The sequence below is a fragment of the Lampris incognitus genome, chromosome 17, assembly GCF_029633865.1.
Source record: "Lampris incognitus isolate fLamInc1 chromosome 17, fLamInc1.hap2, whole genome shotgun sequence".
In the NCBI taxonomy this organism is placed as follows: domain Eukaryota; kingdom Metazoa; phylum Chordata; class Actinopteri; order Lampriformes; family Lampridae; genus Lampris; species Lampris incognitus.
Window position 1 is genome coordinate 9098345 of NC_079227.1, and position 25479 is coordinate 9123823.

A 25479-nucleotide genomic window follows, 5' to 3' on the forward strand; every position below is an offset into this window, starting at 1 on the left:
CCTGAATTGTACCACTCATTACAGTGTGTGTAGCCAGCGTGTGTAGCCAGTGTGTGTAGCCAGAGGTCTCCATCTCCGTGTGTTACGGCTAAGAGAGACGTTTCAGAAACGTCTTAAAACGTCCTCAAACTGTGAATTGTTAAGTCTCTTCCAGACCACACTGTCCTTAATGGAGGCCGCTAACCAGAACCATGTGTGTGAGCTGTGCAAGGCTGCTCTCTCTCCCCCTCACTCTCTCTCCCCCCTCACTCTCTCTCTCCCTCTCCCTCTCTCGCCGCACCACTGACCTCTGCACTCATCAACATTCCAGACATCCAATTGTGTTATCTCCTGCATTTTTGTTCGTTTCGTCTGTACAGCCTCTCAATGTGTAAAGTAAAACTAATGATGGAGTTACGTACTTGGCCTGGTTTTAAAGATTCCGTGTGTTTATTTCCTTTTGTGGGTTTTTTTTTTTTTTTTTTTGGGTGGAATACTTTGGTATGACTGAACAGAATGTGAAAAAACAACAAAACAGTAAAATCTTCATTCCCAGGCATAAGCGAAGTCAGGTAGGCAGCTTTGTCTATATTCATTTTACCCATCTTCCTCACTTCATTCACAGGAACAGCTCAGGGTGGTCTGTTTTAAATAGATCAAATAGATGACTTTGGAGTCAATGACAATTAAACTGATTTTATTTTAAATGGCTTTGTAAAAAATACCGCCAATCCATATTAAAAGAAGAATATGGAGGAAAAGTTGCAGATCTACTGGTAAGGTTGGTCTGCACTGAGGTCCCAAACCTTCAGCGGTGTGCTTGAAAAATGCGGTTTGCATAATCAAAAATCTCGCGTTCTGATAAACCCTCCATCACTGTTTAACTTAAACTACACAGGTTTCTATGGCACGGCTGTCGTCCTTATGCTCATTCTGATGCGCTCTCGCCTCCGTTTTGGCCCGGCTATGAGCTTCGATGGGTGTTCGTTACTGTTGTAGAGGCGCTATAACAAGAGAGAAGGTTCAGTTTCATGTTCTGTTTATTAGTAATCAGGCCCACCCACAGAAACGGTTGGGCCCCTGAAAAGGTCCAGTGACACCACCCCCAAAAAAATCTGCTTTACTCATAGCAACACATGCACATTGCTCTCTTGCTCCTACTAACACATACATGTAAACTGAGAGACTAGGCATAGGCGCACACACACACACACACACACACACACACACACAAACACACACACCATAATAGAATTCTTTGACACACTTAAACACATCAAGGCCAGCAAAGCTCTGCTACACTTACACCACACATTTCTAGTAGAAAATGCAATTCCTTACCTTACGGTTTCATCTTTGCCTCTTATACTGCCATATTCCTTGTCTTACTGGATGCAGAATCCTTTAGCCAGTTCACACTCAACAGCAAGTATTGCCATTATCATTGCTTATATTTAGGATGAACATGATTATTGCTGGCCTCCATGGGCCCCCCTAGCAGCCGGGCCCCAGAAAGCTTTCCCCCTTTCCCCCCCCCCTATGGCCCTGTTTGTGCTTACTGAAGGTTTTTTTTCCCCACCTTTTCCTCCCCGGTTGTATCCGGCCAATTACCCCACTCTTCCGAGCCGTCCCGAACTCTGCTCCACCCCCTCTGCCGATCCGGGGAGGGGCTGCAGACTACCACATGCCTCCTCCCATACATGTGGAGTCGCCAGCCGCTTCTTTTCACCTGACAGTGAGGAGTTTCGCCAGGGGGATGTAGCGCATGGGAGGATCACGCTATTCCCCCCAGTTCCCCCTCCCCCTGAACAGGCGCCCCGACCGACCAAAGGAGGCGCTAGTGCAGCGACCAGGACACATACAGTCATCGAGCTTCCCAACCGCAGACAGCCAATTGTGTCTGTAGGGACGCCCGACCAAGCCGGAGGTAAACATGGGGATTCGAACCACTAAGCCCGGTGTTGGTAGGCAACGGAATAGACCTCCATGCCACCCGGATGCCTAACTAAATGTTTTTTAAAGGAAAAGAGCTATGAATAGTCTACATGAGTGTGACAAAAAACCCAAAAGAGCTTGTAAACACATTTTACCACAAAAGAAAAAGGAAGAAATAGAAAACGCAACATGGCACACAAATACACAGGTAGGGTGGAAACCACAAACCAGACGGCATCAAAACTCAAGCCAGAAGAGAATCCCTGGAAGATCAAGGATGTATATGAATCATAAACAAGGAAGAAGTAATAAATTACAGCTTTTAAACAAGATAAAACTGTGTGTGGGGGGGGGGGGGGGCGGTAAGGGAAGAGTGCACAGATATGAATGAGGGAGGTAAAGATGAATAAAAAAGAAAATGAGTAAGGCAGACGTAAATAACTTGGGACTATTCCAGAAACGCGAATGGAGAGAGACAGACAGTTAGGCAGACAAGGTTGCGGGACAAGTTTAGATGGACAGCCTCAGGGAGCCCAACAAGAACACAGAGCCCCCCCCCCCCCAAAAAAAACAAAACACAGCAGACTGCATGGATTTCCGTTAAAAACAACTGAGGTCATCAGCAAAAAACGGACACAAAACATGCTGTTCCACCTGGACGGATGGATGGATGGATGGATGGGTGGCTAGCACCCTTCCACGTCACAGAGGCGGCTTGCCTTCCAGACATGTCATCATCGCCGTCTTTAGACTCACAACACATAGTAAACACAATTTAAATCTAATATGTCCCGTGTGGTTATAAAAATAAATCGCTGCTCTGGCCTGGGGGAGAACTGATGAGGTGCCAGAGTGATGTAACCTAAACAAGTGTAATGACAGACTTCAGCCCCTCTAAACCCCAAGACGCTGGAATTAGACCTTAGTTTACAGCGAGGCTTTGAACTGCTTCAATGAACGAAAACCATTGACAGATTACGAGACAATGGGCACGCCCCCCCCCCCCCCCGCCGCCCCCCAACGGGGCAGGTACACTGACTTGTAACCAACAGCACAATTAACTAAATTCACCTGTATCTCAACAGCATTTACAGCACACATACACACAGTTAACACCAAAAGCATATTAACTAAGACATACATTCACCTGCAGTTTCCTTCAGTTTTTCAGAAGGACTTTTGGGGCTGTTGTTGATATGAAGGACTAAGCCCTTTGACTATGAGACAAGAAATGCAGGGTTAATAACAGCGACTTCCCGCACAGGCTCTGGCTTAGGGGCCCCCTGAGCCCTTGGGCCCAGTTGGTCCTGACGTCTGTCAGGAAACTGACAGACGTACTAACATATGCAATGCATTAATATCTCAACTGGGTATTTACCCTGACAGAATATAGAGTTTAAAAACCGGCCGTCAATTTGACCGCCCATGGCTGTTTTAGGTAGGAGTGAAATCCCGGTCGTTCTAGTGTCAAGAAACGGGTTATTTATTTTAACGCAACATCACACTATATTGATATAAATGATATTGTCTCATTCTATAGGCTATGTTTGAAAATATATTGATATAATGTAAAAAGTCAGTGTACTGCCTAGCCCTGTGTTATTAGGACAGTAGTGGTTACTGCTGCATTGGATGTTTAATATTAACCAAGAGGATGCAGATTTCATTGTACGGTCCTTGAATGCTTTGTTAATGCTGGTTACCAGTAACAACTCACAGACATGCATTTGTCTTCTTTGTGCTTGTTTCAGAAACTATAGAGATACGCACCGTTATGCTGTACCATTTGTACTGCTTGAACCATAGACGGGTTCCCTTGTTTACATGCGCCAAATGTGCGTACGCAGATTGCGAGGCAAAAAGGGGCCACGAGTCTTGTGTCTGTAAACATTACTACGTTCATTTTGAAGAGATCCTCACGGAGAAATTGATTTAAAACGAAACAAAATGCCTCACAGTTGTACAAATTGTAAAGATGGTAAAAACAAGCATCTGCATTTTTATTGCATGCCGAAAGGTAAAACTCCAATCGAAAAACGAAGAAGACAGGCGTGGATTCGTGTGATCCGTAGGGAGGACTGGAAGATGTGGTCAGAAGAGCAAATATCAAACGTGAAGATTCGCAGAGAACATTTCATATTTGGGGGCGGCATGGTGGCGCAGCGGTTAGCGCGGTCGCCTCACCGCAAGAAGGTCCTGGGTTCAAGCTCGGGGGTAGTCCAACCTTGGGGGGGTCATCCCGGTTCATCCTCTGTGTGGAGTTTGCATGTTCTCCCCGTGTCTGCGTGGGTTTCCTCCGGGGGCTCCGATTTCCTCCCACAGTCCAAAGACATGTAGGTCAGGTGAATCGGCCGTACTAAATTGTCCCTAGGTATGAATGTGTGTATGTCGGCTCTGTGTGATGGCCTGGCGGCCTGTCCAGGGCGTCGCCCCGCCTGCCGCCCAATGACTGCTGGGATAGGCTCCAGCATCCCCATGACCCTGACAGCAGGCTAAGCAGTTCAGATAATGGATGGATGGATGGGTGATGAAGCACTGGAGGTTTATAATATCTTCACTTTTGACGATGATGAGGACAAGATGAAGCTGGGTAAAATAACTGAGAAGTCTGAAGCTTACTGTATACCTAAAAGAAACGTGATTTTTGAGAGTCACCGATTTTTCACGAGTGTACAGAAAACAGGGGAGACATTTGATCAATATGTGACCGGGCTGAGGAACAGAAGCAAGACGTGCGAGTTTGGAGGGCTGACAGACTCATTGCTAAAGGACAGGCTTGTGTGTGGGATTCCAAACAATAGTGTAAGGGAGAGGCTATTGAGGGAGCACAAGTTGGACCTGGAAAGAGCAATAACACTGTGTGGAGCAGCAGAGACTGGGAAAATGCAAGCAAAAGAGCTGTTCAGTGAAAGCTGCAGTGTGGATGCAGTGAGGAGTGACGCACACCAAGCAGTAAAAAAGAAGAGCACAGCTCCTGAGGTGAAAAGGGGAGCGAAACCAGTGAACAGAGACGGACAAGGAAAGACATGTGGTCGATGTGGCATGCAGCATCCTAACAGAAAGTGTCCAGCATATGGCAAAACATGTAACAAAAATAATCATTATGCCCGGTGTTGTAAAAATCAAACCCTACAAAGTGAAGTCCACACAGTGGATGAGAGTGACACAGAGGAATTCTATGTGGATGTGATGACAGAAAATAGAACAGGGAAAAAGGACTGGACCGTGACACTGAAAGTGAATGACATACACATTGCCGTGGAACTGGATACTGGAGCTCAAGCCAATGTGATATCAGAGACTGAGTTCAAGAAAATTAGTCCCAGACCTAAATAAACCACATGACACAAAAGTGAAAGTAAGGATACTATTCAAGGGTCTCGGCTGCCTTCCTGGGGAACACACAATCAGGGTGGATAAAAGCGTGCCACCAGTCATTCATCCATGCCGTAAGGTGCCATTTGCTCTTCAGAAGCCGCTGAAAGTGGAGTTGGACAGAATGGAAAGCCTGAAAGAGATCGAAAAGATTGACGAGCCGACTGAGTGGGTGAGTTCCCTCATCATCGTGGACGAAAAGAACGGAAAGCTCAGAGTCTGCATGGATCCACGAAATCTGAATAGAGCAATAAGGAGAGAACACTTCAAATTTCCTACAAGAGAAGAAATCATGTCACAGTTCGCGAATGCAAAGTACTTCAGCAAGCTAGATGCATCATCAGGATTTTGGCAACTGAAGCTGGATGATGTAAGTTCTAAATTGTGCAGTCAACAGTCCCTTTGCTAGATATAGATTCCTTAGATTGCCATTCGGCATCGCTTCAGCGCCTGAGCTGTATCACAAGACAATCCACATGACCTATGAGCACCTGGAAGGAGTGGACACATCAGTGGATGACATCATAGTATGGGGAAGCACAAAAGCTGAACGTGATGAGATTGAAAAATGTCCTGGAAGCAACAAGAAAAGCGAACTTGAAGCAGAATAGAGAGAAACGCCAGCTCAGAGTGAAAGAACTGACGTTTGTGGGAGACATCTTGAGCAGTGAAGGCATCAGACTGGATCCCAGAAAAGTGTCAGCGATTGAAAATATGCCAAGGCCACCATACAAAAAGAGTTTTAATGGAACAATTCATACCCAACCTCTCTGAAAAGATGGCGCCCCTGAGATGGCTAACTGAAAAAAGGGCTGAATGGGTGTGGAATCAGGAGCATGAGAAGTCATGGAGTGACCTGAAGATGTTGCTCAGAGAAGAACCAGTTCTGAGGTTTTATGACCCGGCGAGACCCATAAAGAACTGGTGGATGTGACCTTGGTATTATATATCCATATTTTATTTCATCATATATATTGCATTGTGAATCAACTTCAACAAGCAAAGGTAGGGGAATGTTACTAAAATGTTCCCTATTCATTTGTGTATACTTGCACTTCTTGCATCCTCAAGGGTAATGGCCTGTGCACACCATGTCCGAATTTTTCCATCTGATTATTTTGCACACCAAAAAAGATAAATCAACATGGCCTAATGTTTAGTACATGAAGTTTACCCACCAACTCCGACAAAGCCGTCCATCATAAATGTTTGATTTTCCGCATCCATCAAAAAGCTCAATGGGCAAAACATGAGGTCACGTTTTTTTGGACTCGGTGTTCAAAGGCTGTAATTGGTCCAAAAAATAAGAAAAAGGTTTCTGCCGCCCTCTATGCCTTCAAACCTTAAGAGGAATGGTCTTACAATATTTACCTGATGGTATAAAGTCATAAATTTTGTGTCACAATATGCCAGTTTGGCCTCGATGGTCGACAGCGGTGCTGAGGCAAGATGAATTCAGATCCAGGATAAATACATGGATGGAGACTTCTGCGATGGTAACCACTTTCCAGCCCTGCTTCCCGAGGCCGACTGTTATTGTATTTCATTCAAATAGCAATTTGATCATTGGCGTACACTTATAAAGTGTTTGAGAGGCATCAAGTAATTGTTGAGGCATTTTTATTGTATGGGCCATTTATTAGTCTATAACGAGGTTAACTCTCATCTGTTTCTATAATTACAACCCTCTGTGTGTCACTTGAGATTAAGCTAAGCTAATTGGAGACAGATTGTCTCAGGCTCACCCTATGGCAGGATTACTCGCCGGTTCATTTTATTGCCTGCCTTCCCTTTGGGTCTCACAATGATGACATCATACTCTGGTTACATCAAGGGTGAATCGCAACTACTATTGAGGTTGTGGGAAGCTGCAAAGTCGTAGAGGGCGAACATTACGAGAGATACGGTTTCCCACTGATTACAGATTTGGGATTTTTGTTTGGTGTTCATTGTTCAAAGTGGGATTAAGTGTTACAGTATCAACTTTTACATTTGACTTAAACCTGAAGCTTTAACGGTGACGTTAATGTACATCGGTGAAGCGCTATGCTTGCTTTGGGATTGAGCCGAGGGGGCCATCGGCCAGCGATCCTGACAAACCTATTGCTCCCTCCAACCCCCCCAACTACTCGACCCTTGTCTCCATTGCCTCCCCTTTGTCCCATCTCATTTACACAGTACACACACACACACCCATTCATTCCTAGGCCCAATGTAGTATGGCCGATTCACCTGAACTACATGTCTTTGGACTGTGGGAGGAAACCGGAGCACCCGGAGGAAATCCATGCAGACACGGGGAGAACATGCAAACTCCACACAGAGGACGACCCAGGACGACCCCCAAGGTTGGACTACCCCAGGGCTCAAACCCAGGACCTTCTTGTTGTGAGGCGACCGCGCTAACCACTGTGCCACCGTGCCGCCGATAACCACATAGATATTCATATCTCACATACATCTTCACCATGACCGTGTTGTGTTTGTATAACCTGCAGATGCATTTCACGCCCATTATCATTTGTATTGTCACTTTCACGTAAGGCTAAAAAGGAAAATAAGAAGCACGAAAAAGCACTTACAGAACCTACCGCTACTACTGCTGCCATTGCCAACAATATTAATAATAACACATATATATATGAAATTTTCCAGGAAAATGTGAAGCGTGCTGCAAAAAGAAAAAGAAGAAGAACAGAATGACCATATCAGCTATCAGCCATAATGATGGGAAGGCTTGGCGTCTTGGTCTACTAAGGCTGACTTAGTAAAACTCAGATACCACACTCAATTAAAAGTACCATTACAGCATAATGAATGCAAACACAACACATCATCTAACTGCAACCCTGTGTATTTGTGCCTTTAGCGGCGTCTCGGATAAAAAGAGTTTTCTACCCTCTTAAGGCAGGCTGTGTGAAAGCGTCGAAATCCCTGATCGTAAAACGAATGATGACCTTCGGGAGAGCAGAACGATGTTTATCTCTACACGGAACAAACAAAGCAATCCCGACACTGTCATCATCATATTTCTCAAATAGCACATGACTCAGTTGGTTTAGCACGCCAAAAACATCCTCCCATAGACTCACTCGCGGCAGCTTTCAGCGGTAGAGTCAAAGCATTGCCGGATGGACCGATAAAAAACAAAAAAAGGCATTTCTGAGAGTGAAGCAGCTCTGTGAACCTCAGGCTGTGTCGGCGGGGCGGTGTGACAGGTCTGTATTAGTCAGGGGAACAGCAAGCAAGCCAAATCCGTTCAGGACTTAGATAAACACAGGGGAATGGCTCTGCCCCTGCCGTGCCAGTTTTCCAAAACATTCCCGACTAACTATCACTCATCTCTCTTCGCAACCAAAGCTTTCCCCGTGTTTTGAATTATAAGGCCTAAAACACGGGTTCACGGAGACGGCGGAGTACGCCAGGTCACCGTGCAAAGTGCCTGCAATAAATTCTGGTGCATTCACGGTGCAGTGTGGTTTGTTCCACGTGTCTTATCCGAAGCGAGACAAGATCGGGTCCCGTTGGCACCGTTTAATTCCTTTCCTAAACCTTCACTTATCCAAGGAACATTTTCTCAGCGTGCATGAGCTTTTTTAACAAGGCGCAATGGGATTTGTGGGGATAAAACTTTGTTAAGGAATTGACTGTAACCACCGAACCACCGCTCATAACGTCCTAAAAACTCATATCCTAGTCTTTTCCTGTTATTTACTGGGCAGCGCCGTTGGAGGTGTTTCACTGAAGTGCCTTGCTCATGTGCATCTCAGCAGTGGTTGCTGGTAGACTTCTCTCACCTGGTCTCCATCCAGACTTTGGCAGCTAATCTGTGATTTCACCCAATAACCCCGTGGTGGTGGTGGTAGGGCAATTAACCAGAAATGTATCGAAACCGACATTGAGAACCTCTCACTGACTTAATCTTGCTCATGTCGGTTAATCCGGTTAATAATTTCCCCAATGTGTGCGTTCATGAACTACTCCTTTAAAAAAAAAAACCACTACGTCCTGTTCAGTCATGTGCCGCCGCCCCGTCCAACTAACGGTAGTCCGAGTTCACTCAAAGCCATCTGGCGGCGTGGACGACACGAGCGCTGACAGTGAGCCAACAAGTAGGCCTCAACCTGAGCAGCTCACACCTGAACAGAACGCCGTGTCGGTCACTTGGACACATTCTGGCTTCAGTCAAGATGACACAGGACAAAAAGAAGTCAATGTAAACACTGCGGACAAACAAGTTCAGCGACCAGAGGTACCACCGCCACCTTGTTTAACCACTTGGAACTCAATCACATCACCGAATATGAAGAATATGAAGGCTGCATGGCTGTAAAAAAGAGAGACAGACCGACAAACGCCGAAGTGCTTCCACAAAGCAGCGGTCGCTAACACAAGCGTTTCCAGACGCCACACAACATGCAAAGGATTCACGATGGAAAGAAATAACTGATGCCAGTGCACATTACATCGCGAAGGACACGGCTCCTATAGCTGCTGTGGAACACGGTGGGTTTAAACATGTCGTTAAAACCTCTCGACAAAAGAGACGCTGGGCCACCGTGAAAATATTTTCCCCCACACAGCGGTGTCCAACATGTACACAACATGTGGTGAGAAGGTGGCTGCTGGCCTACAATCTGTTGGGTGCTTGGCAGCCACATGTGATCGCTGGTCAGGTAGGACGATGCAGCCATACTTGAACCTTACGCTGCACTACACCGACGATGACTGGAACCTGCGATTTCAACTGATTTTGATTTCAACTGTTCGAAATATTCAATAAATAGTCATAAATAGATCATCTGTGTGTGTTTCCTTAGATTATTTAAAAATAACAAACATAAGATATGCTTCATTAGAAAAAAGTATCCCAGTAGTTCAGCATATTTACAGTACAGACCTGGTCAGAGAACTATGAGGGCAGTGCAAAAAACAAAACAACAACATATCAAATAAAAGTAAAAGAAGTAAAAGTTTGAAATAATTGTGATATTGATTTGAAGTCATATCGCCCAGCCCTACATGGTGGTAGGCTCAATTTATCCATTTTAGATAGCCAGATACACAAGATAGACAGACAGATAGAGAGACAGACAGACAGACAGACAGACAGACAGACAGACAGACAGACAGACAGACAGACAGATGGATGGACAGATGGGCAGACAGACAGACAGACAGATAGCTAGACAGACAGATGGAAGGACAGACAAACAGATGGAAGGACAGACAGACAGATGGACGGACAGACAGATGGAAGGACAGATAGACAGATGGAAGGACAGACAGACAGACAGACAGACAGACAGACAGACAGACAGACAGACAGACAGACAGACAGACAGACAGACAGACAGATAGAAAGAGACAGATGGACGGAGAGATGGGCAGACAGACAGACAGACAGACAGACAGACAGACAGACAGACAGACAGACAGACAGACAGATATATAGACAGACAAGACAGATGGAAGGACAGAACACAACATCCATTGGACGTTTTTCGTCTTGGGAGAGATCCCTCCTCTGTCGCTCTCCCTGAGGTTTCTTCCAATTTTTTCTCCCCGTTAAAATTGTTTTGTTTGTTTTGTTTTTAGGGCGTTGTTCCTAATCTGATGCAGGGGTCAAATGACAGGAAGTGAGTTGCTGTAAAGCCCCCTGAGACACATTTGCAATTTGTGATATTGGGCTATACAAATAAAATTGACTTGACTTGACTTGACAGACAGACAGACAGACAGACAGACAGACAGATAGACAGATAGACAGATAGATAGATAGATAGATAGACAGACTCCACATGTATGGGAGGAGGCATGTGGTAGTCTGCAGCCCTCCCCGGATCAGCAGAGGGGGTGGAGCAGCGACCGGGACGGCTCGGAAAATAGGGTAATTAGCCAAGTACAATAGGGGAGAAAGGGGGGGGGGGGTTGCCGCTGTAACACAAGGACTGGGGGGTAAATATTACACTCGGCTGTTACGATCCTTTGACACCAGCTAACAAGTGACAGACAACCGCAGGAAAGGGAAACGGGTTGTAAAGCGCCGTCTCTGTCAGCATCTGCAGAGATAGAAGGGGTCAGGAAGGAAGGAAATATGAGGTGAAAGAATAGACGTCCTCGCCGACAGGTGGGTAAACGACACTTCTGCAGAATCAGGTACGAGAGAGAATATGCGTCGACTCTGTCTGACTTGTGCCGTCTGTGCTGCCGCCTTTTTTCTATTGGTCATTTTTGTTTGCTTGTTTTTTTTTTCCCTTCCTTCCATCCCTCCCTTGCTTGCTTCCCCGGCCTCTCTCACACATGCCGAGATGTGGGCGCACACACACACATGTACAGCACACACACATACAGTACACACTTGTGTAAACGCTCACACTCTTCTCACATTCCAAATCATGAGATGTAATCTTAACTGCTATGTTCGGTACCCGACTCAAATTAGGTCAGTCAGGTCCATTTCCTCCCCCGTGACCTGCCGTATCAACCCGAGCCCTGCTCGACGCGGCGGGAGGAAACGGTTGTGCTTAATAAGCCACGCTGCAGCGCCACAAGGCATACCAGAAAAATAAATATATGAATCAAAAAATACTGGAACATTCTGAGACCAACAAGCTTCCCAATGAGAGAGCCGAGGTGGGAGACGCGGGTGTGAGGAGGGGGGCGATCTGGGGGACCGTTTAGCCTGCACTGAGTTCACCTTACAGCGAGCTGATAAGAGGGCCGAGTTGGCACTACTGAGGTGGATTGTTTCCGCGGCGATCAGACGCCGAGCTCCCACACACAATGTAAACGCTGCTGCGGTGTTGAGCGCGCTCCGACATCACGGCCACCATGAAGGTGCGCGTGCTGCAAGGCTTCCCGTGCGATGATCTGGACTGCAGTGCCCGAGACGCTCCACGCTGCAAGATCGCAACGTCCACGGGGACCTCGAAAAAAGACCTTTGCAGATTTCAAGGTACAGTTGGATCGTTTCACCGTGGTAAATGCAAACACAGCACACTGTCTGTGTGTAGGGGGGGGGGTTGCTGGCTGGCGCTCTAGCGCTGGCAAGCTATCAAAGTGTTTGATCTGAGAAACACATCAGGCTAAATATAGCCGGGTTGTAGCTAACCAGCTTCTGAGGTGTGACGCGTGTGATACAATATATGCGGGGCAGTCATGTGCTAGTTAGTGCTAGTGTGTTTGTGTGTGTGCGTGTGTGTGCGTATTATATCAAGTGTAACGATGCGTCGTCTATTTCAAGCCAAGGTTTGGAATATGGGTCAGGAATACTTGCCACTGGCGCTAAAGGTCAAAGGTTACTTCTGCATCCTGCCTCCACCTTTTTCCCCGCACTGTATTAAACTATTGACTCCACATCAGGTGTTGTCAAATGTCAGTGTTTTCTTTTCTTTTCTGCATGGCATGAATTGAGTTATGACTGCTGGGAGAGGCTGCAGCATCCCCGCAACCCTGAGAGCAGGGTAAGCAGTTTGGATAATGGACGGATGGATGGATGGACGGATGGATGGATGGATGGATGGATAGATGGATGGACGGACGGATGGATGGATGGGTGGATGGATAGATGGATGGATGGACAGATGGATGGATGGGTGGATGGATGAATTGTAATTTCTTCTGCACCATTACGGGGTCTCTGTGTCATATGATTTTTGTGTTGTATTTGTTATAAAGCATGTTTTATTTCACTACTTTTCAAGTTTTGAGGCATTCACTGTGGATTTTTCTTGTAATTTATCGCCGCAAACCATGTTAAATGTTTGGGGCAACGCAACAGTTTTACCGAAATTATTCGAAGATGGTGCACCTAATAACATGTTGGCAACCACGACTGTCTGGTTTGTGGCGCATAGAGAACCTCGTTATATTAGCAGTAACAAAGATTGATGGATCAGTTAATGGATGTTCAATACAATTCGAGTGGCAGCATCAGGCAGCAGAGTTATCTCTTCTCCTCATTTACTTCCAAGTAAGCAAGTAAGACCGAGGTTTGTTTGCCCATCAGATGCCACAAGGCCTTCCGTATAAAATGCTATCCAAAATGATTAAATTTTGGCACTGAAGGAGTTTAGTTCTGACGTGAAGAGACTTTGTGTGTCTTCAGTACTAATGCAGAATACATGCTGGTGCATGAAAGGGAATTTTTTATTCTGGATACCTAAATAAGTTTCTAGTACGAGCTGAGGTTTACCATTTCCACGGTTAAATGCAAAAGCAGTGAACAAAGCTGCATAACATTCTCCCCGTTTGTACTCATGTTTCTGCAACTTTTTTTTTGCAAAGTTGCAAAAAGTTATTTTTGCAACTTAATAATAAAAATAACTTGTTTTTGCAAGAGTTATTTTTTGCAACAACAAAAAAACTTTAATAAGAAATAATATCTTTAATAATGGCCTTAGTGCAGTATTTTAACGTGCAGAAAGGTACATTATTTATACTTAGAAGGGCGAACCGATGCAAAACATAAACTTGATTGCATTTCCATTACTGCTGTAACATCAGGGGTTAGAGCCCTTGTCATGTATTTCCTACACAGCAGTGCTCTGTACATAATACCTTTTACATAAGTTCATACAGTTTCATTCAGAGGAATAAGGCTATTGAGTAGTATATGTCTTATTTTGGTTATTTCTTGCACGAATAGAAAAAAAGGGGCACTGCACTGCACTGCACTAGCACGCCCTCATACAGGCCTGTGTTCAGGGCCGTAACCTGCTGCAGCTGAATGCCAGTTGCTTAGAAACACATGAAAACAATCCCTAAAACAGGACCTGTGTGTGTGTGTGTCCCTGCAGAGCTGTGAGCCGCCCGCGGAGACGACACGCAAAACAAACGCAAACAAAAGCAAACAGCAAGTCTTGCCTCTCTACGTGCTGGTTTTTAATTACAAGTGTCTTGCGGGGCATCTTGATGTATAATTCACAGGGTGCAGAGGTGGTGGGCGACTTGCGCGACAGTAGTCGTGGAGCCTGAAGACGAGCGGACGGACTCGGATGCCGGTAAGAAATCAAAGAGCACGTTTTCTCACGTCACAGTTTTCCTCGTGGTTTATTATATCCTTTCTCGTTCCTCAAGCAAATCAAGGGAAAGGACCTGCTCGGTTCCCCCCTCTGCTGAGGTACGGTGTTGGCGTATGTTTATCCAACCGAAGACTTGGTACAAAGCTTTACACTTCCGATTACACTCCGGTTTGTGTGTTGAGTGAATAAACTTTCAGCTAGTTTGCACTTCACGTGGACTTTACCAGACAGCACACTGGCCATATGGAAGAACAGGTTTTTAATGAGCGACTTGCACGATACTAGTAGTGTGTGTGCACTGAAAGTACAATGGTGTTGTTTCACCTGTGTAAATACATTATTATGTCATAGAGAAAACCTCGCCAAGTATTGAACTGCGCTCACGATACTCAAGTAGCGTAGGTTAAAACTGCAGAATGAAGTCATCAAATCAACTTAAGTGTTAATTTCCTTTGTAGTTTAGCGATAGCCGTAAGGACAGTGAGACACGTGTTTTACCCGAAGAAGGATAAAGTACCAAGTTGGAGTTTGTCCACACGGCTGGAGACTTATGTGTAACATAACCGTGCAAAATCTCTCCAGTTTCAACTCCCTTGTGACACTGGATTAATTAATACCCCTTTCTTGGAACACGTTCAAACTTGACCTGGTTAAGCATTAACTAAAACACCGCTGCGAACCCGTCCTTTGTCTTCCTGCATGTGGGACCCCCCAGCGACATGGCCAAGGGGAAGAAGAAAAGCGACGACAAGGCCAACGGCAGGAAGATCACCCTGAACATGGCAAAGAACTGCCTGACGATAACCATGGACGGCAAACGCCGTCTGGACCTCAGCAACAAGGGCATCTCCACCATGCCCAAGTGCATCCTGAAGCTGTGTGACATAGAGGAGCTGGACCTCAGCAGGAACTTGCTCACGAAGGTCCCCGACTTCATCGACAAGTTTGTCAACCTCCGCTTTCTGGATCTGCACAGCAACTATGTGAGTATGCACATAGGTCACCTCGCTAAAAACTCTAAAATCTGCACTGAGATTAATATATAGGGCGTCCGGGTAGCATAGCGGTCTATTCCGTTGCCTACCAACACGGGGATCGCTGGTTTGAATCCCTGTGTTACCGCTGGCTTGGTTGGGCGACCCTACAGACACAATTGGCCGTGTCTGCGGGTGGGAAGCCGGATGTGGGTATGTTTCCTGGTTGCTGCACTAGCGCCTCCTCTCTAGTCGGTTGGGGTGCCTGTTCGGGGGGGCGGGGAATAGCGTGATCCTCTCATGCACTACGTCCCCCTGGCGAAACGCCTCACTGTCAGGTGAAAAGAAGCGGCTGGTGACTCCACCTGTATCGGAGGAGGCATGTGGTAGTCTGCAGCCCTCCACGGATCGGCAGAGGGGGTGGAGCAGCGACCGGGTCAGCTCGGAAGAGTGGGGTAATTGGACAGGTACAATTGGGGAGAAAAAAAGAAGATTAATATATATATATATATATATATATATATATATATTTTAAATGAAATGTCTCAAGTGATGTAATCACGGTAGTCCCTCTGGTCATAATTATAATGCGTACCTGCTAAAGTAATGGGTTCGCTTTGCCTCCTCTCTCTCTCCAGAGGAGTTTGTTGGACGAATCTCACTTGTGCTCCTTCAAGTAGGTTCAGGTATCGTCTTGTAACTAACTGGCTAGGATACAATAGACTTTCGTGTCTTTAAAGAATGACGTGTGTTGTACTACTTAAAGAAGGGGCTCGTATATAATGAGTACCACACAGACCACTACGTAAATGACTCGGTTTTCAGCCTCCGGCACTTTCCCATCTGATTAACTGCAGCCAGTTTCCACGGCTTTGCTCGTTACCTTTATGCACATACATGCATGTGTGTGCGTTTATGTGTCTGTGTGTTTTATAGTGTGACCACGTGTGCCTTATGCTTACATTGACATTTTGTTTCCAGTGACACAATGAGCACGACGGAAGAAACTGGCATGTCACATTGTTGCTGTTTCGGTTTCATCTTGATCAGCGTCGTAGCAAATCAAAGCCTTTACACATCTGTAAACTGTTTAACCATGTGATCTGCCACGTGATGGCAAAAACGTATCTGTCGCAGGTGTTAACGAGATATCACGAGAACAAATTAAACAACAAAAACAAGGAACCAGAGATGCAACAAATATATTAAATAACATCACATTCGTATTTGATACAGAGTACCAAGTACAATTGTAAACAATATGAATGTAAACAAACACAGATTTGTTTACGTTCATAGTTTCACTCAGACCCCACTGACTATGGTGATGAAAGTTATTGCCTTTAAAGATGCTCAAAATTTTTAAATTCTTAATATTTAGAAGGCTCCAATGTTCACATCCGTATTTCAGTATGGCAATTTGAAGGGGGCGCTCCGGTGGCGTTGGTGTTTTTGTTATGGTACTGGGACCCACTTTGCTCAGTGGCGCTGCCCCGGCTAAAAACTCAACGGCTCATCTTTATTCCCTGTGGGGAAATTCATTTTCTATATTTGACCAATCCTGCTTCTATACAGAGCGGCGAGCGGCCACAATGCAGCACCCAGGGGACCAAAACCAGGTTTTAGGCCGGTGCCTCGGTCATGGGCAGGAGTATCTGACTCCTATAACGCGGCAGGGACAAAACCCTCAAAAACAGGGAGGGCATGCAAACTCCGGGTAGACAGGACTCATGCCGGGACTCAAACCCGGGGGGCCTCTTTCCTACAAAGTGACAGTGCTAATTACTTCCATATCAAACCAAGGATGACCAGATGGAAAAAGTCCAACTGAAGGACAAACGGCAAAATTTTGCAGGAAAACATGGCACACATTTGAGAGGTTACCAGTGCTAACAGTTTAAATAGAGAAACATGTACTTTTGTTATTTTGCTTCATAATGTGGGACGTCATCTCAAAATGTTGTGCAGTATAATGTAAAGCGGGACGACTGGTCACCCTAACCAAGCTGCCTAGTTTGTCACAGAGTTGGACAGCGTGTGTGTGTGTGTGTTGTTGTTTTTTTCTTTCGTAGTTGGAGCACATCTCTGCAGCCATCGGGCGTCTGCAAAACCTGGTGACCTTGAACCTGTGCAACAACCGCCTGACGCCCCGCTCCCTCCCCAGCGAGCTGGGCCTGCTGGGGAAGCTCCACAAGCTAAACCTGGGCCTCAACCAGCTCGACACGCTGCCCACGGCCATAGGCGCCCTCAAGGAGCTGCGGCAAATCGGGCTCTTCGACAACCGGCTCACGCGCTACCCAGACTGCCTCCTCAAGCTCAGCCATCTGGAGAGGGTGAACATCCAGGGTAACCCCATCCTGCCAGAGCGCCCCCCGGACCTGGATCCCATCAGGAGGGTGGAGTGCCTCTATCTGGTCAGGGAGAGCAGGCTGTGCGGAGACTGCTTGATGAAGTGTCAGAAGGAGAGGAAAAGACTGGAGGAGATAGGAAGGGCGAAGGCAGTCAAATCCAAGCCAAAGCGGAGGTTTGCCGGGTTGGTCTCGCCCAACTCGGTGGCCCGGACCAACCAAGAGACGTGGAGATGATCGGGCGGAAGAGGCACGACTAGACTTCACAGGGCATTAAGTTTATATCTCTTATTGCGTTCTGAATAGTTTTTATTATATCCAGATTTATCATTTATGCAAAGTACATGTTATAGTGAGTCATCTTTTTTAAGTCACGGCACGGAGGCGCAGTGGATAGCGCGGTTGCCTCACAGCAAGAAAGTCCTGGGTTCGAGCCCCGGGGTAGTCCAACCATGGGGGTCGTCCTCTGTGTGGAGTTTGCATATTCTCTCCGTGTCTGCGTGGGTTTCCTCCGGGGGCTCCGGTTACCTCCCACAGTCCAAAGACATGTAGGTCAGGTGAATCGGCCATACTAAATCGTCCCTAGGTGTGAATGTGTGTGTGTGTGTGTGTGTGTGTGTGTGGGCCCTGTGATGGCCTGACGGCCTGTCCAGGGTGTCTCCCCGCCTGCTGCCCAACAACTGCTGGGATAGGCTCCAGCATCCCCGCAACCCTGAGAGCAGCGTAAGCGGTTCGGATAATGGATGGAGGGATCTTTTTAAAGTCATAAATGACAGAGATATCTCCTTAGCCCTACAGAGCGGCGTTTAACATGGACTTGATCGCCATCTGCTGTTCTAACATCTGAAGTGCCCCTTTGAGCATCCACAAAATAAAACCGGTATGACATATGATGAATGTTTCCCAATGTTGTAATTTTTTTTTTTAATTTTTAAAGTTGTCAAATAAATAGGAGCTGACCTCATGTAATGGCATGTACGAGAATGTCTATTATTCATTACGTAAGTGCTCGGACTTGTGAGTAAACGTGCTCAATCTGAATGGACGACGGCTGACGTGGGCTGCACGTCAGAAACTGCCCGTTTCCCTCTTAAAATCCGATACGGGTTCAACTGTTCACCCCCCCCCCCAAAATGCCTAGATTAGTTTGAGACAGCCGACCCTGATGCAAGTATACTGAGACAGTTTCCACAGACTAGAGGGCAGCAAATACTTGCCTACGTAAGACCGTAGTAATTACGGCCACTCCCCGTGGTGCGCCGTCCAAAGCTGTTGCACAAAGACGGCACCTGCCAGCTACTGGTTCACCAACACCGACGTTCTTTGCACGTCAGTAAAATTGCAGGGCACGGCCGAGCTCCCTCCAGGTCACGTAAGTATGCCTCCCGACCCCGTTTGACAACCTTTGACCTATAACCTACTGACCTCTCATTCTCAAATGTAATTTGCACGGTCTTGAAATCGAGCAATGCATTTAACAGTGAGCCTTAATACACATCGCTGACCCCACCCACAAGCGAAGTGGATGACGGTAGGTGTGCTGCGAGTTAAAGGCCTTGCTCAGTGGCACCAAAACGTGTCTTTCTCACTCTCCTCACATTTTCCGGCAGCTGTTACTCAGACGGTCAAGAAGAGAGAGAGAGAGAGAAAAAAAAGAGAGGCCTCGCTTGTGATGAGGTGAAAAAAAGGCTGTGGCTTCAACCTTTTCGGCCAGGCAGAGAGCCACTTTCACTCCCTTCTGTTGGCTAATTATACGATCGAGCTTATTTCCCATCCACCGCCCACCCGTTCTCAGCTCCAGTCTGAAAACGGGGAATGGGCTCAAAGGTCTCGTGGAAAATAAATGTGAAGATGCCGTCCACGTTTCACCCCATCAGTAAACTGAGGAGTGCTGACTAGACAGGATTAAGATCTCAGCCCAGAGATTCATTAAGAGGCAAACGGGCCGGTATTGATTCAGCCGTACAGGGAGAGCTAACCAGCCCTTAACTATGTTAGCGAAGGAGCCTGCTAGGATCGGTGTTTGCTGTCTGTTGAAAAGCGTGCCGTCAAATGAGATCTGGTCCACCGTGAATGAGATGAATCATATATTTGAAGAATAAACAAACAAATGAAAAAATATTGTACCTATGCTTTAACATCCATTTTACAAGTCACTGTAATTTGGCGACACCATCAAGCATCGGCATTGATGCTTGATGGTGTCGCCAATCATTTCATTGGGAGTGAAGAAGGAGGGCAGGAGTAGGAACGAGTATATTAGAGGGACCGCTCAAGTTGGACGGTTTGGAGACAAAGCAAGAGAGACAAGATTGAGATGGTTTGGACATGTGTGGAGGAGAGGTGCTGGGTATACTGGGAGAAGGATGCTGAATATGGAGCTGCCAGGGAAGAGGAGAAGAGGAAGGCCACAGAGGAGGTTTATGGATGTGGTGAGGGAGGACATGCAGGTGGCTGATGTGACAGAGGAAGATGCAGACACATACACCGGTGTGTACTACTCCCTTCAGAGGACAGCACAAACAGGCTCTAACCAGAGTAGAAAAAGAAGTGGGAGGCCGCGTTGCACAACTGAGCAAGAAGATAAGTACATTAGAGTCTCTAGTTTGAGAAACAGACGCCTCACAGGTCCCCAACTGGCATCTTCATTAAATAGTACCTGTTAGAGCCTGTTTGTGCTGTCCTCTGAAGGGAGTAGTACACACCGGTGTAGGAAATCTTCAATTTCTTAGCAATTTCTCGCATGGAATAGCCTTCATTTCTAAGAACAAGAATAGACTGTCGAGTTTCAGATGAAAGTTCTCTTTTTCTGGCCATTTTGAGCGTTTAATTGACCCCACAAATGTGATGCTCCAGAAACTCAATCTGCTCAAAGAAGTGCCCATCCAACCAATCCAACTTGTGGGAGCTGCTTCTGGAAGCGTGGGGTGCAATTTCTCCAGATTACCTCAACAAATTAACAGCTAGAATGCCAAAGGTCTGCAATGCTGTAATTGCTGCAAATGGAGGATTCTTTGACGAAAGCAAAGTTTGATGTAAAAAAAATCTTATTTCAAATACAAATCATTATTTCTAACCTTGTCAATGTCTTGACTCTATTTTCTATTCATTTCACAACATATGGTGGCGAATAAGTGTGACTTTTCATGGAAAACACAAAATTGTTTGGGTGATCCCAAACTTTTGAACGGTAGTGTATATAAAACTTGGGATATCTGTAAATTCTCGACAAAGCGGGTAGCTTAAAGAAATGCTTCATACAAAACAAACAGAAGCCAAGAAGGTTTTCTTTTTCCTCTTTGTTTTTCTGCTTGTGATGAATGCTCGCTTAGGAGGTGGATGAATACTGTTGTGCGTTCTGCAGTTATATGGGTAGACGGTCACAGCTGAACAGTCTAACGCTCTTTACACAACGCTCCCCACATGGATGCTGTCAGGGCTACTGAGAATCAATTCACGCACACGCTCACTTGTACAGGGCCAGGTACCCCTGCTCTCTCTCTCTCTCTCTCCCTCTCTCTTTTCATTCTGTCTCCCCTTCTTTTCTCCTATCCCTCTGGTAGTCAGTTTCTTCCCCTCCACCCCCGACACTAGCTCAATCACCCAAATGCATTGGGACAACTGGAATGAAGTAGGATTGCAGTGATGGCAAAGCGGTGTGGCCAGAAATAGAATCCAATTAATTTGGACTGCACGGCCATGGCGGCCTTATTGGCCTCATTGGCCAGAAGAACCACACTGTGAATGAAAATGACCAGTTGGCGCTCTGCAGGTGCAAGCCAGGGCTTCTTTAAAAGGCTTCCATTAATACTGCTCCTACAACTACTGCCACTACTATTACTACTATTACCATATATATATATATATATGTGTGTGTGTATATATATATATATATATATATATATGTGTGTGTGTGTGTGTGTGTGTGTGTGTGTGTGTGTGTGTGTGTGTGTGTGTATATATATATATATGTATATATATATCTCACTGGAAAAAATAACCTAAAAGACGAAATAAAGCAACATCAAAGACAATAATGCCACTACTCTTACAACAACATTAATAATAAATAATAATAATAATAATAATAACTATATACCTTTCAAAATTCAGAAAATTCAGTTTACAAGGTACCTGACAATCGTTATATTCTGAGAAAAAAAGGTTACACGAAATAGGGAGTATGGCAAAAAAAAAAAAAAAAATTAAATGTGCAGCCACAGAGGTGTGCGATGGAATATGCAGCCTGGTCATATACTTTGTTACTATGCAGCAAGCATCCACTCTGTGCTATTAGAGAAATATATCACTATTAATTACCTGAAAGTACTCTGGGAAACCAATTTAGGTACTGCATTTATGATAAAGGAACGTGTCAACATGCTGCATAAATCAGAGTACATGTCACGGGGAGACTTGCACCGGGGTTAATTCAATTCAAGATTATTAGCGGAATGTACCGGGCGCCCTCTAGCCCGTACAAGGTTGAGATTAAAAGTAATCTCGGGCGTTGGACGGCACGCTAGATCACGTCCTGTATCCCAAGGACTTTTGGGCACTAGCTGGATTGAACCCAGCTAATTACTGGTTCAGGAGACCCCCCTTTTTATTTTTTTACATTTATTTCTAGTTTTTCCCCTTATCCCACCCGATTAACCCAATGGCATATGGCCGGAACTCTTGTCGAATAACTCCCCTGGCTCACGTTTCCACAGGAAGGAGATAGTCGTTACACCAGCTTCCTTCAAACTCGTGTCGGCTGCTCTCGCTATTTTACACGCTGAAGCCTCGCATGGATTGTATCACCTTCAGGCCGCGAAGGAGGCGTAGGGAGAATGCTTTCATTTGCTTGGCTGCAGGCGCCCGGGTGGGCCAGAGGGGTCGCCGGAGAACGACGAGTCCCCGAACACTACACCGATCTACACCCACTATCCCTCGGGTAAAGGGGGACCTAATGAATGCCTGACCCCGTGGACGCTCTCGCCGTGACCAGTTATGGCGAGTCTGGGATACGAACCTCCCAGCCACATGACGAGCGGGTTGCAAGAACGGCGGTTTATTCCGCTCGGCCACCAGAGCGGCAGGAGACCCCCCCTTTTGACCAAGTTTATTTCTGTTAGGAGACCCATTCACCCTAAAAGAAGACACAATGGGTCCAAACCGCTATCATGTGTAGGGTGAGACTGCTCACCCAGCACCGGGAGTCCATTCCAGCACCGGCAGCACCTCCCAGATGGAGCTGCTGAGTAAAAAGACACCAAAACTGATACGCACCAAGGCAAAACCTACGACGATGAGACCCGGGTTGGGAATTATGCTTTAAAATGGGTTACAACTCTGAGCTTTTACCATTTTAGTACTGCTGTGTTATCTGTCGGTCCCAACAAACAAACACACAAACAAGAACGGCGTGGTACTCGTGGTACTAGTGGACTGAGAGACTGTAATGTAGTTATTAATATTTTACAGTGGGCTCAGTTGTGTGACAATCAAGGAAGAGCTGTCTGCATCACTAATTCTGGATGTATAATGACCGTCTTAATGGAAACATCAACAGTAACGACCACGCTTCATCTAGCTTAATGTGTTTTCTTAATTAAGGCAAAGTTTTCCTGACGTCTTCATCTTAATCAGTGCGTGATAATGTAGGTTACGTCATGGAGCTCTATACACTCCCTCAATCAATGTCCATTTATATATATATACTATATATATATATATATATATATATGTGTGTGTGTGTGTGTGTGTGTGTGTGTGTGTGTGAGGCTCTCCCACACTTTAACTCCATTCAGACAGACCCACTGACAAAAGCACACAGATGTATGTGGAGGGGAATAAACAGAACAAGAAGGATACAGACTTGGGGGGGGGGGGCAGTCCTTTTTGACAAAAAGGGAGCGTAGATAGACAGAATCACATGGCACACAGATTAATGTAGATTAAAGGTTTAAAGGTAGAGAGACAGATTAAAATAGGCTCACAGACGGAGAGAGGCCGAAGAAGAAGACAAATAGCCAAGCAAACAGGAAGAAGAATCGGACAAGGCAATCACACAGACAGACAGACTGACGGCCAGACAGCCAGACAGCCAGATATAAAGACAGACAGACTGACGGCCAGACAGGCAGACAGCCAGATATAAAGACAGACAGACTGACTGACTGACAGCCAGACAGACAGACAGGCAGGCAGATGGACAGATATACAGACAGGCAGACAGACAGATAACCAGACAGATAAACAGGCAGACGGACAGAAAGACATACAAACGGACAGACAGTTAGACAGACAGACAAATACAGACAGATGGACACACAGGCAAACAGACAGACAAACAGAGACACATACATACATACATACATACAGACAGTCAGACAGGCAAACAGACAGCCAAACAGACAAACATACAAGCAGGCAGACAGACAAACAGACACACACAGACAGACATACAGACAGCAGACAGACAGAAAGACATACAGATGGACAGACATAAAGACAGACAAACAGTTACACAGACAGACAGCCAAACAGACAGACAGAGACAGACTGACAAGCAGACAAACATACAGATAGACAGACAGACAGGCGGACAGACAGACACAGACATATAGAAATACAGACAGACAGATGACAGACAGGCGGACAGACAGACAGACAAACAGACATAAATACAGACAGGCAGACAGACAGAGTGCCATCCATATTGCATGCCTTGGTCTGCTGTGCTGTCATCTCCTCCGTATCCATTAGTGGATGAAGTCATGGCCCTGTGCTAACTGTCACTGACAGAGGGGTAGAGAGGGGTCAGAGAGAAAGAGAGAGAGAAGATAAAAAGAGAGGGAGACGGGACTAGGGGGTGCATACCACTCTGGTTCTGTCACACTGTTCTCTTAACAAGCATCAATTTAATTGTCTCTCCACTAATTAAAGGATGCTGAGATGGGTCCACTCACCGGGTTATTACCCATCAGTCGAATGGAGTCCTCATCTGATAATCACACTTTTTTATGTGACTTCGATCATATAAAAATAAAAGACGATGTTATGCATCTTACAATGGCTTTATTTACAAGTGTCAAGCCCTGTGATGGCCTTCTGAAGTTGAAATTCTACCCGCGGCAATAAAAATACAACACAAGTACATAAAAAGGCCGTAGACTCACTTGTTATATATCAATAACCTGAAACCTACATAATATGACAAACTGAAACAGTTGTCAGTGTAGAAAACAAAACAATTGGTGTGTGTGTGTGTGTTTGTGCGCGTGTACTCGCTTTTCTTACCCAATGGGGCCCAAATGGCTCCTTTTGGATAGAAAAACCAGAAACCACCTACCTTGTGGGGCCATTTTATTGTGCCCCACAAGGAAAAGGGTCTATTCTAGGGTGAGGACTTGGTTTTAGGGTTAAAGTTATACTGACATCAAAATCTGAAAATTCCTATTGATGGGCTATGTTCCGAGTTGGAATGTGACCGCGGAGAAATTCAGTGGCCAAAGCAGCGCATCTGCGGCCACTCGAGAGAGATCTGTGATTGGCTGTAGATGGCGTCCAATGACAAATTGTGCAGGTGGATACGTAGACACCAGTCAATTTGCATATAGGGTGTGTCCGTAGCGAGATGCTATAAAACCACGGAGAAGCCGTTCTTTCACCCCCCCCCCCCGCTAGCTACTTGGCTCGAGTTTGTGCTATTCTGCTGAGACTTTATTATTGATCTTGCTATGACGTATTGCTATCTAAATATCTATCATCTATCTATTTGTATCATCGAACATATTATTCGCCAAGTTATATTGCAAATAAGCTAGTAAGCTAGCTAGCTAGCTAGTTAGCTCA

The 25479-nt window shown here is 45.8% G+C and overlaps 1 protein-coding gene across 1 annotated transcript; it reads left to right on the forward strand.

The window, feature by feature from the left end:
- The first annotated feature begins 14107 nt into the window (after window positions 1-14107).
- Window positions 14108-18513, forward strand: lrrc18b (leucine rich repeat containing 18b). Its single transcript, XM_056297667.1, has 3 exons — window positions 14108-14294; window positions 15031-15298; window positions 17362-18513. The coding sequence occupies exons 2-3, from the start codon at window positions 15035-15037 to the stop codon at window positions 17872-17874; spliced, it is 777 nt and encodes a 258-aa protein (XP_056153642.1). The 5' UTR covers window positions 14108-14294; window positions 15031-15034; the 3' UTR covers window positions 17875-18513.
- The last annotated feature ends 6966 nt before the right edge of the window (window positions 18514-25479 follow it).